General features: G+C 42.1%; 1 protein-coding gene across 1 annotated transcript in view; it reads right to left on the bottom strand.

The window, feature by feature from the left end:
• TIMELESS (timeless circadian regulator) overlaps nucleotides 1–16,340 on the bottom strand; it is a 955,757-nt gene that overhangs the window by 198,694 nt on the left and 740,723 nt on the right. The window contains exon 22 of the mRNA XM_044083673.1: nucleotides 7,807–7,889. Within this exon, the coding sequence (XP_043939608.1) occupies nucleotides 7,807–7,889 (83 nt within the window). The remainder of the gene's footprint in view (nucleotides 1–7,806; nucleotides 7,890–16,340) is intronic.

The raw sequence follows: 16,340 nt of genomic DNA, 5'->3' as shown, positions 1-16,340 counted from the left end.
TGGAATGAGAGGAAGGGGAGGAAATGCGTATAGAAACATCCCCTTCCAAAAGAGAAAAAAAGGACATCCAATTTCCAGACCAGAGGATGAGGCTTTCTAGCACAAAACTGAGGAAGCCTGTCTGTTCATGGCAGAGCCAAAGAGGTCTGTTTGAGGAATATCCCACTAGTGGGCAATGTCCCGAAGCACATCCCTTTGAAGCATCCATTTGTGGGATCATGTTTGGGACCTGCTCAGGTAATTTGCCACACAATTCTGTGAAGATGGGATGTACACTGTCTGGAGGGTCACCTGGAATTCTACTGCCAGCTCCCAAGTCTGAAGAGCTAGCCTGCAAAACAGATAGGATTTGACCCCCCCCCCCCCACACCATTTGTTCATATACCGGAGGACTGTCATATTGTCTGTGAACAGCTTTAAAGGTTCTGGTTGAAAGAGGGGATGGAAGGTCTGCATGGCCAATAGCAGTGCCCTCATCTCCCTTACACTGATGTGTTCCTTCAGTTGAGAGAGAGACCAGACCCCTTGTGTTTTCAGGTGCCCAAAAGTTGGTCCCCAGCCAACGTCTGAAGCATCTGTGAAGATCGCTTGACGTGGATCAAGAGGGTGTAAGGGGATCCTGGGTTGAGTGGCACTTGATGTATCCACCACTGAAATTCTCTCTTCAGACAAGGGATGAGAGGAATGGAGAATTCTAGGGGGTGCTAATGTTACAGCCAAACTGAATTTAGATACCACTGCCATTTTCTCATGTGGAGTTTGGCAAAGGGGAACATGGGAATGGTGGATGCTATGAGGCCCAAGACCCTGAAGAACTCTTTGGCTGTAACGTGGTGAATCAGCCAGAAGATTTTTGAAGTAAAGGGTGAGGTCTTCCACCTTTTGTGGAGGTAAAGAAACCTTCATAAGGTCTGTTTCTATCCAGCACTCCAGGAAAATCTGATCCTGTGAAGGGGTGAGAACTAATTTCTTTAAGTTTATGGTGAACCCCAGACTTTGTAGAAGATTGATGGTAAGGGCGGCATTTTGTTCCAGCTCTTCTGTGGAGGTAGCTAAAAGAAGGAGATCATCCAGGTAAGTAAAAATGTGTATGCCCTGAAGTCTGCAGTGGGCAAGCACAGGAGTTAAACATTTGGTGAAGACCCTTGATGTGGTAGAAAGTCCAAAGTGCAAGGCACAGAAGTGAAAATGCCATGATGATGCACAGAAGCGTAAAAACTTCCCGTAGTCAGGATGGATGGGAATGAGCAGATATGCATCTTTGATATCCAGGGTAATCATGAAGGCCTGAGGCAGAATAAGTGGGAACAAAGTCTGGAAGGTCAGCATGTGGAAAGTGGGTATCCTTAGAAAGGCATTGAGTTGGGACAGGTTGAGGATGGGTCTCCAGGGACCTTCCTTCCTGGGCACCAGAAACAACCTGGAATAAAATCCTCTTTCCGTTTGTTTTTTGGGAACCCTCTGGATGGTCCCTTGATTCATTAATTCTAATGAAACATCTGTGGAAAAAGGTAGCTGCTCCCTGGGAGACTGAGGGATGCCCCTGAAGGAGGGTATGTGATCCCATACCATAAAGTATCCTTTTTGAACAATGGAAAGGGCCCAGGAGTCTTGGGTTATGCTTTTCCAGGGCTGGTAGGGACAAGAAAAGTGCTGGGAAAGTGGGATGTGGGTGAGAGGGTAGTCATACAGAGGATGGTGTGTCTGGAAAGGGTTGCTTTAGTGGTGGAGTTGCCGGAGGTGCCCTAGGCTGTTGTGATCTCCTGTCATTCTTTTTTGTTCTGGGTGAAGTGAATGGCTATCCACAAACACAGGTTTTGCAGGATAATTTCTTTGGAACATGGGTACTGGGGAAACAAAATGTGTTTCAATTCTTGCAATTCCTTACCCTTTTCCTGCAGTGATTTGAACACGTTAGCAGCTACAGGGCCAAACAAAGCAGAGTTGCCCAAAAGAGCATCCATAAGTTTGGCTTTTATGTCCTTAAGTAAGGGCTTGAGTCTTAACCAAGAGAATTTTGTTAATACTGATCCAGAGGCAGATGCTTTGGCAAAAGTTCTGCAGCATCATAGCTGCATTTTATGAAGGGACGTGCTAATTGAGAAGATGCACCAAGCAAGAAAGTAGCCAAGGTTTTATTTTCTGAGTCAGGTAAGACTGCAATTACTTGTGAAAGTTGGGATATAAGCTCTAAAGCGAATTTGGTCAAATGTGTTTGGTAATTTATGGTCATAAACGCTAAAGTGACAGAAGTGTACACTTTTTTTGTCTAGTCTATCCGGGATCCTGCTATCCTTATCTGATGGGACGAGGGTAGTGGAGGGCAGTAATCTGGATGGCTTGTCAGAAGCCACAGAAATAAGAGAAGGGTCCGCAAAGGGCATCTGTAGAGGAACTTGCAGTCCTCTGGTACCGTATAGAAGCAGTTTGGCTTCTTGAGGGTGGGTGGCTGGGAATCTGGTGCCTGTGAAGCTGAAGCAAAAGCATTGAGAAAGGCAGGCAAGACAGAAGGAATAGCAGATGAGTTAAGTGATTCCACCTGTAGTAGCTCATACTATCTTTTTTTGTACTTCAGATACTTGGGCACTATCCCATTTAAAATGGTCTCTCATTGTAACTAGTTTCTTCAAAAGAAAGGTCTTCCATAGGTGAAACTGTTCCACTGGATTCCTCTTCAGGGGAGGCATAATCCAGGGGGAAGGGCTCTGTGAAGAGTAGGCATATGAGATTCCTCCACCTGAAGATGCCTCTTCCTCTGAAAAATCCTCTTTCCTAGTCCTTTTATGTGGAGAGAGAATACTGGGAGAGAGAGCTGTAAAACCTTGAGGAGGCTTAAGTGACATAAGGGCACTGAAAAGGCCCCGAGTGAATTGTTGCCAGTCGTTAACAGTTTATTTTTTGGTGGGAACAAATGTTTGGTTTTCTGTTTCTTTCTTGCATACAAGTCTGCCCTATGTAGGCCTACATTCTATCAGACTGGATTCCACCTATTCCTTAAAAAGGATCTGAGGAATCCCCCATAGGGCCTTCCTTTATCATGAGCCATGGTTCCCCTCTGACATCTGACACGGATGTCTACCTGGCCTCTGCAGATGTCCTTATGCTCGGATCCAAGATGACCTTGACGTTGGACTTTGCCTGTGGATCTGAATTGTGAACTGGACATGTCTCTGGGCTCTCCTCTGCCTCAAGAGAGACATCTGTATCTAGAGGCACAGCAGAAGTTTAGACCTTTGTTTTTTGGCCTTCCCCTTCAAAACTGACTCACCCTTGGGCAACGAGGATCCCTCCATAGCACATTTTGCTAGCAGCTTTAAGTGCTGATTCCCTAGGTAAATAGCTAAAGAGGATACTCTATTCCTTAAGGTCTTTGGCATAAATACCTGACAAACAGAGCAGTTTTTGTGGTCGTGGTTTGGGCCTAGGCAAAACAGGCACTGGAGATGGCCATCCTTGTGTGGAATTTGTTGTCCACATTCGCACTTGCCCCTCTTGGATGACATGAACCCTAACCAAAGACAGTAGAAAAACAGTCAAGAATTCCCCAGTGAGGCAATATCTGAAATCTGAAGAATTGAAAACGAGTCAGACTGCACATTCGAATCTGACTTTTGGATCTGGCGGCAGAGAAGTTCTGAGGATGGCTTGTGCGAACATAGGTAGGTACTAGGCTATCTGCCCGAAGGCATTTATAGGCTTAGCCAGAATGTGTTGGCTTTCGCCACCCCCTTAGATTAGTTCCCTGTGCCCCTGTCCAGCACAGCCACTGAAGTGATCCCCAGAGTAAACTTTCTGTTTCGCATCCACTCGTCAAGGTATCTCTTGAAGAGGGTTAGTGAGGAGCTCTGCCTAATGTAGATTGGAATCTTGTTCCAAAGCATGGGAAGTCTCTGGGAGAGGAATCTATCCCTCCAGCACGTTCTATTTATTGTTGTGGTGAGGTTTAGATCCCTAGAGCGTGTGGCTCACGCATCACTTTTACGGCCTATGTCCGATCACAGCCTACGTGTGATGTACCATACACCCAACACTAGTAAAAGTCTTCTGTACTGGCCAATGTCAGGTCGCTTACGGCGGGGAATTCCCTCATGTAATGAATACTGCAACAGATGAGCAGAAGGACATCACCCTTGCAGTTGCTGGAAGCCTAAAGGGCAAAGCAGAGAACTGAAAATGACAGGAAGAAACAGATAAATGCAAATATTTCCTGAACAGAGGGTTCCTATGAACATGAAAGTGGGCGTCCTTTAGAGCCAAATAAACTAGAAAAGCCTGGGGAGCAACAGAAGAAATAAAGTCTGAAGAGAAAACATTTGTTGGGTTGGTACTTTGAGAAAAGTGTTCAGAAAAGAAAGATCCAGGACAGGTCTCAAAGACCACTCTTTTCCTGGAGATCAGAAACATCTTGGAGTAAGACTAGTAACCCCTTTCAGTCTTTCAAACCAGATGAATGGTACCCTGGGGTCCAACAGACACTGAAATAGCTTTCTCATATTTCAGGGGTGTTGTAGGGTCTTGTTGGACCAGGGTAACATTCAACCGGTTACAAAAAACGAGAGAGGTTTCAGGGTTTTACTCTAGGATGTTTCTGAACTCTTCTTGGTCTTTGGAACCAGTGAAATGGTAACCTGGTCCAAAAGACCCTGCAACACTCCTGGAAAATGAGGAAGATGTTTTATAGGAGGTTGAGTGATACCTGAGAAGGAAGGAAGGGTTTTCCAGGCCATAAAGTAACCCTGCCATATAATGGATAGAATCCAAGAGTCGGTGGTTATTTATTTTTTTGCCAAACTGGGGGAGAGAGAGAAAGACTGAGGAACAATGGAATTTGGAAGAGGAATAGAGGATAGAAAATCAGATGGCTGCAGACCTAATAGGTAAAGACAGCTTTTGGAGCCTAGGTGTTTGAGTAGGCTTATTAACAAAATGCACCTAGGAGCCGCCTTATCCTTGGAAGACGTCTAGGCAGTCTATGCAAAAAGGCAGTTTTAGTAGGCTAGTTCCTCTGAATCTTAGGAGTAGGGGAAATAAAGATGTGTTTCAAATCTTTTATGACCTTACCCTGATCCTGCAAGGTCTTAAAAAATTCTGCCACAGCACTGCCAAACAAATTCTGGTTATCCAGAGGAGCATCTGGAAATTTTGCTTTAATATCATCTGGTAAGGCCTGAAGGTGAAGACAGGAATAGTGCCACATCACAGAACTAGAGGCAGCAGCCCTAGAAGAAGCATTAGCCACATTGTAGCTGTATTTTATAGAGTGATGGGTAACTTAAGAATGGAACAACAAAGAGAGAGCTGAGGTCTTACTCTCAGAGTCAAGCATATCAGATAAAAATTTCCAATCTGGGAAAGAAGAGATGAAATATATCTTGTCTTGTGGGTCTGTTAATTTATAGCCACAAAGGCTACAGCAGCAAAAGTGTATACTTTCTCCCCAATCACTCTACTGTCTTTAACAGAGAGAAGGAACTTAGAAGAGAGCAAAAACCTAAAGGGCTTATCCGTGGACATCAAAATCACAGAAGGATCAGATGTCAGGGCATTTATATAAGAATTTGCAGGCATCCAGTAACTTACAGAACCTGTCAGGCTTCTTAGCTGCTGGAGGTTGGGAAGCTAGTGTGAAGGAAGCAGCAAAAAAGTATCCAATAAAGCAGCCAAAACAAGAGGAACAAAAAAGATTTATGAGAGTCCATTTGTAACAAATCATAATACCTCTTCTGGACCTTTGATACCCAAGAGTAATCCCATTTAAATTGTTCCATATTGCACAGTACTGTGTCTCCAAAGGAGAGCTCTTCCAAAGGAGAATCAGGACTAATAGATTCCTCCTCCTCTGACCCACAGTCTGAAGGAGAAGTCACTTGACAGTAGTAGGTTGAAGAGTCAGCATCACAGTCAGAATCCTCACCGAAGGACTCAGGATCCCTTGCCCTTTTCGGGGCACTGTACCAAGGAGGTGCATGAACCTAAACTCCCTGAGGAGGTTTTAAAGCCATTAAAGCATTCATCAAGCCTTGCATAAAGTCCTACGATTCTCTCTGTAGACTTCTGGCAGGTGGCACAACATGCTTAGTCTTTTGTCTTTTCTTTAAAGGGACATGGGCACCCCTTCCCTAACTAGGATCTGAGGAATCCCTTTTAAGCCCCTTGGAGATTATTAGCTGTGGTTCCTCCTCAATGTCTGCTGCAGACTTCTGCAAGGCCTCTGAGGATGTGCGAGAAGCCGGTTCCATGCTGGCTTCCAAGAAGTTTGCTGCAGAGGAAACCGATGGTAATACCAGATGGTCTTCCAGGTTCGCATCCACCTCAAAAGAAATGGAGGCTGGACAGTTGCAGGCTCAGGTCTAGACTTCTTGGCCTTCTTCTTGAGAGGCAGATGTACCTCAGGGTGAGGGGATTCTGCCACGGTACCTTGGGCCAAAGCCAACAGCTTGAGAAGGTGGTTCTCAAAATAAATGGAAAGGGAAGAAAGACAGCTAAGTAAAGTCTTAGGAACAAAAGCCTGACAGATGGAACACTGAGTGTGGTCGTGAGACGTACCGAAGAGAAACAGGTACTTATCGTGGAGGACATTATGGGGAATCTGCGTCCCACACTGACATTTCCCTTTCATGGATGACATGTAACCCACCAAAAATAGAATAAAAAGAAAAAGGAACCCCAGTGGAGGACTTATCTGAAAATGTAGGCTTGCTATAACGAGCATAGTGAAGGCCATTCAGACAGACACTGGACAACAGTGTTTGGACTGGTGGCAATGAAGTTCTGGTTTGGGAGCATTTGTACGTCACATTTATGCACTATATTGCACGGGGAGTATACGTCTGATGCATGATGTTCCTTGGTAATAAAGGCTTTGGTATACTGGCCAGACGTTGGGCTATCATTGGCAGGAGATCTCAGACATAATGAATACTGAAACCATGATATGGAAGGACAACTTCATCTATTTATTGACTGAGTTATCAATTAGGTGATGGCACAGATTAAAACACAAACTACGCTTGCAGGAAAAAAAAAAAGAAAATGTTGGATGCACAGAATGAGTGCATCTACAAAGACAGCAACTCCACGTGGTGCACAGAAATGGGCTCACATTTATACCTGTCTGAAGGAACTTCTAGAACAATATGCTGCATGCTGACCAGGGGCAAGAAAAATCCAACCACGTGACCCATCTAGTGGGCCCTTGGAGTAAGAGTGCCATATTTCTTATGGAACCATCACAAAACAGATGGTAGTGAAGATCTTTACCAAACGTAATCATATTCAAACGCTTATTATAATTGTTTTATATAGCATGGATGGGAGATTCTTCACAGATGTAGTTCTAAAGATGTTAACTTCTATGTAAGTTGATACTAGTTAGTGATAAACTGGCAGCTCCATCACTCCCAATCCTTTTGAAGGACTCATTTCCCGATATATTACTAATCTTCAAAATGGTAATTTAGAGAATAAATCTGAACCAAAGCCCGCCATATAACCCTGGCAAGTCTCTAAAATGACACTGTATTAACAGGGACTTCAGAACACACCCAAGTAACCTAGCATGAAGACACACCTCTCCTTTACTGTAACATACCATCTGTTTCCTAGAACTCCTTACTGTAACATACTCTCTGTTTTCTGGAATTCCTTACTCTAACATACAGAGTCTGTTTCCTGGAATTCCTTACTGTAACATACCATCTGTTTCCTATGTCCTTACTGTAACATACTCTCTGTTTTCTGGAATTCCTTACTCTAACATACAGAGTCTGTTTCCTGGAGTTCCTTACTGTAACATACGTAACATACCGTCTGTTTCCTGGAATTCTTCAAACAAACGCTGCACTTCCATCTCTTGGTCTTCTGTCCAAATGACTATTCCTATGCCCTTCCTGCAAGGAAGCCAAAAATAGTAGAAAAAGTTTATCACCAATTTCTATTTCTTGACTAGCAATATTCATTAGCATCTGCAATACAACTTGGCTGATAGAAATCAATAAAGCCAGGCATGCCAAGTATTCCAACAGGATGATAATACATCATACGATGGGGCAATATCAAGGGTCAGTGCTGCAGGATGGTACATGGAAAGTAACAGTCTGCTCAGAAATACAGCTGAGCTATGCCTACATGGTTTCCAAACAATCTGTCAGAAAAGTATTAATCAAAAGTCATTACAAATAAAATAAAATGTTCAAGATGACAAATGCATAAAAAGGCAGTCACCCCCTTCCCCAAGGTCTGTGCTAAGTGTATCCTGGACTTGCTGTAATTAACTCAAAGCCTGCTGCACTTGGAGGCAAGGGCAAGGCCCCCCAAAATGCAGCCTCATATGATGCATTCATAATTCAGCCATTTGTGCATTATGCACAATTTCTTATTGTGGAACAGTCAATCATGCAAGTACACCATCCTAATTCCAGTGATCCATTGGAGAAAATAGTGTTATCATGACAGGCTATATACCTCTGCAAAACAAACTGCACCTTATCCTGTGCTGCTAGACGACAGAAAGATAGAAAAGTCCATTAAACTTTGTAACAAAAGTAAATACACAAAAACTATACAGATTATCAGTAACTTATTTTGTTCAGCTGCTAGCATTACATTCATAATCACACAGAGCACACACAGAATAACAAGTGTTTGAACTCAACCCCTATTAACTGAATAATTTATTTTTCTATCTAGCTGCACTCTTCTTGAAGCCTATGTTGTACAATGATTTTGTGGTGCCTTAAGAAATGGGTTGTCTCTCTTGGTGACTGCATACATCTCGGTTAATTGAAGTATTTTTTTTTGAGAATACACAAGCTTATAAATAAAGACAGCTCATGACTAAGCTATATATGTAGATGAGAGGAAATCATTGCAGTATAAACACACGTTAGACTTACTTTATTAGAACTGGAGAGTTTTGTGGTCATTTTTCTCTCCATAGTGCCATTAAATAGGTTTAACTTTTATGGTGAGATATATATATCTTGACCAGGACAACTGTGTGACATTACACTGACTAATAACAAGCTTTGTTCTCTCACCTACCCTAGTTATGCTAGCTAGAACACAGTATTAGCAAAAGGGATCATATACAACAGACAAAAATGGATACCAAAATAAACTCTTTTCACAAAACATCTTAATGGAAGATTAGCAAAGGCCACAATGGCTGTTCTCCTGAAAGGGGTCAAATGTACCCTATATTCAAGATCAAAAGAAATATGATTACATGTTCACTCAATTCTGCCATCACATGGTAGTTACTGATAACATTTAAGAAATATTAATCTAAAACATATCCCGCCAAAAAATGCATATTGTACCTAAAAGTGTTTCCATAATATGTTCACCTAACAGCTTACACTCGCACACAAGTTAATCTATTAATAGAGTTTTTGCTTCTTTATAAAAGCACAGAGTCTCTCACTCATCCATTATGCTTACCACAGATGTACATTTTTAATTCTCGTTTTGTCCCCCATCTCCCTGTGGCAATCAAGGTCTTGTACTCCATAGTTCGATTTATTTACCACACTTTTCAGTATGTAGAAACAATGAGTACAGAAGGCAAACTTTGGGTCATTATCCTATTGGGTGATAGGGAGACTTGTCTTTTGCTCCTAATCCCCTTACACAGGTTCCACTTCCTCACATTCGCAGTGACCAGCTAGAAAGTGATGCTTTCCTTGGCAGTCACAACCACCACCTCACACCTTCTTGAATGGACTGTAAATCTATTGCTTGCCCCAAAAGTGACACTTCCACAAAAGGTCAAGCTGTTTGCTTACTTTATTTCAGCATTAGGGTCACTGAGTGATCACAGGTTGTCTTGGATAGTCTCAGGACTTCCTCCCTGTGTGCCACAGCAACAGCACGGTACGACAAATCAAGTAGATTCTTGTAATGAGCGTCTTCTGCATTAAGCATTCGCAGAAATTAGTTCTTAACATATCATACATTTTCATCTGTTGGATATGTATAAAAGTTTGACAACAGATTGCAGTGTGCAGTTGTGCTTACAAAACATAAGTTTAAAATTCACTTGTGACAAAAGTTAAAATGGTTTTTATTAACATTTATAAATAAAAATACATTGTTTGGGGAAAATTTTTGTGATGTGTAAAGATGATCATTGTCTCCAGTAGTTGTTGCGTACACCTCAGTTAACTGAAGATACTTTACTGAGAATATATGAACTTATTTGATGAATAGTAGTATAACTATTAAGTGCAAAATGTTTGTCAATTTACTGATGTTACAAAAAAAGTGGAAATGTAATAGATAATGAGACTGATAGCAATCAAGAGAAGTGCCATCAACTGCAATGTTAAGCAGGGAATAAGAAACTGATCTGACCGAATGCTAAACAAGTTACAAAGAGCTTGCAAGACATATATTTATGTTTTGTGTCACATTATCAGGATCGTTGGAAGTATACATCAACAAACTCCAGAGTTGCTTGGTGCTGAGTATATCCATTTGCTACAGACACAGCAGCTTACCATGATACCTACTACTAAGCAACAGGTGGGGTGGCTGAAGTGTGAGACAGAATGGAAGGATTAAGTGGACAAGCAGAAAATGTAAAACAGCTGACTACAAAAGATAAACTTTATGAAAGAATATGAGGTGAAACAAGTCTCAGAGGAACAGAGGGGTATGGATTTGTTAGACTGTTTGAAAATTAAGATAATACAATGAGAGAGGCTTCACAAAAGTCATCAATGGGGACTGAAAAATGTGCTGACTGCTATGAACTGTGTCTGAGAGGAAATACAGCAAACCTACAGAGCTATTTTGGTGCAACTTGTGTCAACATATAAAAAGGAACAGGTTTTATAGTGACTGCGGCAGTCAGAAAGGAGATTTACTTTAGCAGGTCAGATGGTGAATGTGAATCATTATTTCCCAGATGTAACGTTTCAGCAGAGACTGCAATTCACGGATTCTGTTAGGGAATGTAAGAAATACAAAGTAGAATACAAATTGATCTTTCTTGCTGTTTTGAATTACACCTCCTCACACACACACACACACACACACACACACACACACACACACACACACGCGCGCGCACGATGTGCTTCCTTTCACCATTCTGGCTAAGTTAAAGGAATTGTCAACATGAAGCAATGGAAATGGACTACAACTGGGCATCGGGTATGCACAAAGTTTCTTGGATGAACAAGAATTCCCTGAATCAAATTGTCCATGACCCCACCAGGGGTAGTAATACCCTGGAACTAGTTCTTGTAAACTCTGCTCTAGCCTACTTTCTACACATGGTTGGTCCCTTAGCTGTTAAGACTGATCAACTGTTTACCTTTATCCTGAGAACATCCTCTCCTCTGGTCACCACCACCATCCTTATTAGAGACTTCGAAAATGCTAATCTTTTACAATTGTATGATCAAATTGTAAAATCGTCCAATGCTATTCCCAAAATGGAGCTAGGATGGTGCAGCCACCTATGCCAAGCATTTTTTATGCTGATTTGATGAATGTACCAAAACCAAATACAAAGATAAATTCAATAAAAAACCTCACTGGTGATCAGTAGGTTAATTTTACAACAGAAGGAAGAAAGTGATTAAACTCTAAATTAGATCATCTCTGTGTCACTGCTGGACAGAGGCACAACAAACTAATGGGCACAGTATTTTTTCATATAAGGGGTGGCGTAAGCCACAAAACTTTGGGCTAGGCTTATAAATGCCTTAGGGCAGATAGCCTAGTATAAACCTATGAACCACCTTGGCAAGGTTAGAACCCCTCATCACAATGAGAATATAAAACCCCTCACCAAAAAACTGAGAACTACTATTAAGACCACTAAAGGCCTCCCATGAATGAAGGCTAGCTTCTGAGGCCAAGGATAAGTCCTTCTTCATCTATGTTAGAAAACTAAATAATCTTCCATATCACTGCTCAGAATCTATCTATAATGGTATCTCCTTTTCAAACCCGAACAAAATTGCCAACATATTGGCTAACAAGTTTGCTACAAATTTCTCCTTTGAAACTATCATCCCTGCCCCAAACACACCCCGAATATACCCAAAGTCTGTCATCTCTCCTTCCCACACTATCTCCAAGGATATTGTGTCTTTCGGCTTTTCCCAGTTAGGGGTCGCCACAGTAGAACTCCGGTCCGCTAATGACTGGCAGTAGATTTTTACGTGCCAAGTTGCCAGGTCTGATGCACAACCTTCAACGAAGGTATGCCCATTCACGCATGTTTCCACACAGAAGACGCTCTAGATGAGAATTGAACAGGACAACGTCTTACTGTGAGGCGACAACACTACCGCAGCACCAACACCATCTCCAAGGCTCATATCCTTAAATTGCTCTCCAAGACCAAAAATACTTCACAAATGGGTCCCAGCAGCATACAGAAGGAAGAAACTGATGTGGAATAAGATGAAGTCCCAAGACTGGAAAAACTCCCTTATCAGCCTCAACAAAAAGTTGAGATCCCTCATCAAATCCTCTAAAGCTAGCTATGTAAACAGAATTGCAGCAGATAGTACAGACAACCACAAGGCCTTCTATAGTTATGTAAAAAATCTCCACGGCAATACCCAGATTTGCTCTGAGCTGCTGCATAATGGTACCTCCTATACCGAGCCAACAGATATTGCCAATATACTGGCCGACAGATTCAGTGCCAACTTTAACCCCCCCCCCCCAAAGGGCCAATCAAAATACCAGTAGATTGCCTGGCACCCAGTATTACTGCTGCACAGATTAAAACATCACTGTCCAAGCCCAAGAATACAGCTTCTATGGGACCTGACAATATCCCTGACTGCGTTCTATGTGAACTACAGAGTGAACTGGCACCACAACTTTGTACCCTGTTCAATCACAGCCTCACCTCAGGATTTGTCCCTACCGAATGGTGCACTGCTACAGTCATCCCTCTCTACAAAGGAGGAGCGACTACAGACCCTGGGAACTATCGCACCATTAGCCTGACGAGTCTGATATGCAAAGCTATGGAACACATCATCATGGACCTAATAAACAAGGATATAGAGACTCTCCAAACTCTGGATCATCATTCTTCCTCTCTTCCCTCATTAGGCATATCTTCGAGTACAATGCCCAATTTGGCATGTACCTCATTAGACATTTGCAACAACTGTACAGACAGCAAAAGTACCTCACAAAGGTGATCCTAGGCCTTAAACACTTGTCCTATGTTGACACACTCAAAAATCTCAACTATTCTCTGTTTCATATCGCCTACATAGAGGCAATCACTGCTTGACTTACACAGCCATGTCTGACCCAGCTCTGTTAGAAATGCTACAGCTAAAGAAATCCCAATCCCTCCACACCACATGCTCCACAGACCTCAACCTCATTACCACAATCAACAGAACATGCTGGAGAGACAGGTTCACAACCCAGAGACTGTCCATGAATAGAGCAAAACACTGGCCCTCTTCAAGAGAAATCTTGATGAGTGGATGGGAAATAGAAAATTCACTCTGGGGATCACTCTAGTGGCTCTACTCTACAGAGGCACTGGGAACTAATGTTGGGTGGCACGATGCCAGGGTAATCCTATGGAGCTAGGTTTGTAAAGGCTACAAGGCCATTAGCCTAGTACACACCTATGAACCTATACCTGGTTATCTTATAAACACTGTCAAGTAGGATTTTGTTGATCCCCTCCTTAAGTCATTCCAACCTGAGCCTTGCCACAGGCTATGTTCCCAAACAATGATGCACTGTAATGGTAATCCCCCTTCATAAGGTTAGCCCCACCACCGACCCAAACAACTACAGACAACTGACTTTGCTAGTATTGTCTGCAAAGCCACAGAATGCATAATCACTGACCTCATAAACAGGATAGTAAATATTTCAATAGGCTCAATTGGATTTGTTAGGGGCACGGCTTGCTTCCTCAATCTTGTGAGCGTCTTTGAAAAAGTCATGCAGATAGTGAACAGCGGTCACATTGTTCATGCTACCTACCTGGATCTAGCAAAAGCATTTGATACCATACCACACAATGGTATTGTAAACAAGCTAATAACTTAAATTTAGACCCACACGTGGTAAGATGGACTGCAAACTGGCTCAAGTACAAAACACACTGAGCGGTCAGTGATGCCTCCTCAATTAAGGAAAAGGTAATCAATGGAATTCCCTAAGTTTCCATTATGGCCCCCTTCCTTTTGGCATTTATTTCTCTTACTTACAACAAGGACTTCTGACTGAGTAAGTTTGCTGATGATTGTAAATAGCGTGTACTTATCAAATGATACAAATTCCTTTCAAAAGGAACTATCACACATTAACACCAGGTGAAATAAGAAAGGGCTTGAACTAAATGCATTATCATCTCCTTTGGGAAACAAGAATTGCTACTGACTACTGCATTAATAACATCCCACTCTCCATAGATTCTATTACCAGAGACCTGGACACCTTGGTAGATGGTTTCCTCTTGTTTGACTACCACGTAATGACTGCAGTCAGGAAGCCTTTCAATTTATCACAATTAATCACCAATGGCATCTCCTCTGAAACCAAGGGGAAGTACAGTTGTGTAAGATATCTTACTATAACAGTAGATGTTTTATTTTTCACTTTTGCAATATTCCTTACAAAAGGGATATCGTGCCAAGGACACCTGTACATCTGGCCTACATACCAAAGCATTAGGCCTTTTCCAGTGCTGTACTTTGTACTTAAGTCAGACATCCTAGGTATAAGGTACATAAGTGATGTATGAGCACCAAATCCTCAAAACTGAATAGCTTCAGGAGAACTAAGGCAACCCAAGAAGAAAACAATGTTAGAGAACATGTTCATTCACAAAGGGGAGAAAGAAAGGCCCCTCAGCCAATGGGCAGTTAAAAGGTTGAACAGAAAGGACAGAATACTGCAACAGTGAAAAGTAGGACAGCAACTGTTATGGTAAGATCTTACAATACTGTAGTATGTCCTTCCTTATTACTATTGCAGTATTCCTTACAAAACGGAGAATATAAAAGCTACTGAAGAAGGTAGGAGGAGCAGGAGGAGGAGTAAGCAACAGAAGAACCCTCTAAAGACTAATGAAGGATGGACCTGGTAAAACCTGCCCTAGCCTTAGGAACTGTGTCCAACCTGTACTACTTTGTAAAGGTACCACAGAAGACCAAGTAGCAGCTTCCAAAATGGACTGAGCATCAAGACCCTTGAAAAAAGCTCCAGAAGAGACAAACATAGGAGTAGAATGAGCAGGAACAGAAAAAAGAATCTTCTTGCCATGGAAAAAATAACAAAAAGAAATAGCTTTAGACATCCAAGATGAAATAGTTTGCTTGGAAACAGCTAAATTCAATTTCTTTGCATGAAAAGAAAAAAGGTGCTCCGATTTCCTAATAGCATTAGTCTTATCTAAGTATCATCTGACCTGTCTAGGCAAACCAAAGAATGAAGAACCCCTCTCATTACTATTTTCTGGAGAGGGGAAAAAATGAAGGCAGATGAATGGTTTCATTCAAAGACAAGTCACTGACCACTTTAGACATAAAAGGAAGGGTCCAAAGAGCCACTCTTACCTCTGTGAAGAAAACAGAAAAGGAGAGACCGACACAGGGTCTGCAGCTCTGAGACTCTCTTGGCAGAAGTCAGAGTCAGCAACAAGACAGTCTTCCAGGTACAAAACTGCAAGGTAGAAAAAGCTTCTGGTTCAAAAAGTGGCCAAGTCAGCTTCTCAGTAGCACAATCAAGGTCCTAAGAAGAAGAAATTAGCTTTCTTGGAGACCTAATATGAAGGATGCCTTTCAAAAACTGTTTACCCTCAAATCTATAGGAAATGGGTGCAGCCAAAAGCAGACAAACAGAAATGTCTGAGTGATGAGTTTTAACAGAAGAGTATACAATCCCAGAAGCAACTCACACAGATAATAAAGAACTGTGGGACTACCCTCTTAGACGGTCCTGTGTTTGTGATACCAGATAGAAATCTCTTCCATTAAGCAACATAAGATTTGTTTTTAACAGTGGGTTTTCTGACCTTCTGCAAAATCTTCAGATAGAAGAGATTTTCAGAAAAGTAGTGAGAAAGGAAAGATCTAGAGTGGGTATCCAAAGAGCCCCTTTTCTGGGAACCAAGAACATTCTCTAGTAAAATCCTTTACCTCTCTGGGACAGAAGATCTGGATGAATAGTCCCTTGGGCCTAAAGGAGAGGAAGAAAATGACAGAGCAGGCAAGGAGTGGGTTGCAGTATGTCTAAAAAAGGAAGAAGGGATTTTCAAAACAAGAGAAATATAAGAAGAGTCCCCAACACAGTTCTTATCTGCCTTTCGGTTGCTAGCTGAAGCAAAGTGA

Source organism: Protopterus annectens, chromosome 9.part0, assembly GCF_019279795.1.
Source record: "Protopterus annectens isolate FY-2018-M chromosome 9.part0, PAN1.0, whole genome shotgun sequence".
Lineage (NCBI taxonomy): Eukaryota > Metazoa > Chordata > Ceratodontiformes > Protopteridae > Protopterus > Protopterus annectens.
Note: the sequence above shows the minus strand (reverse complement) of the source record. Positions and strands in the feature narration are given on the sequence as shown.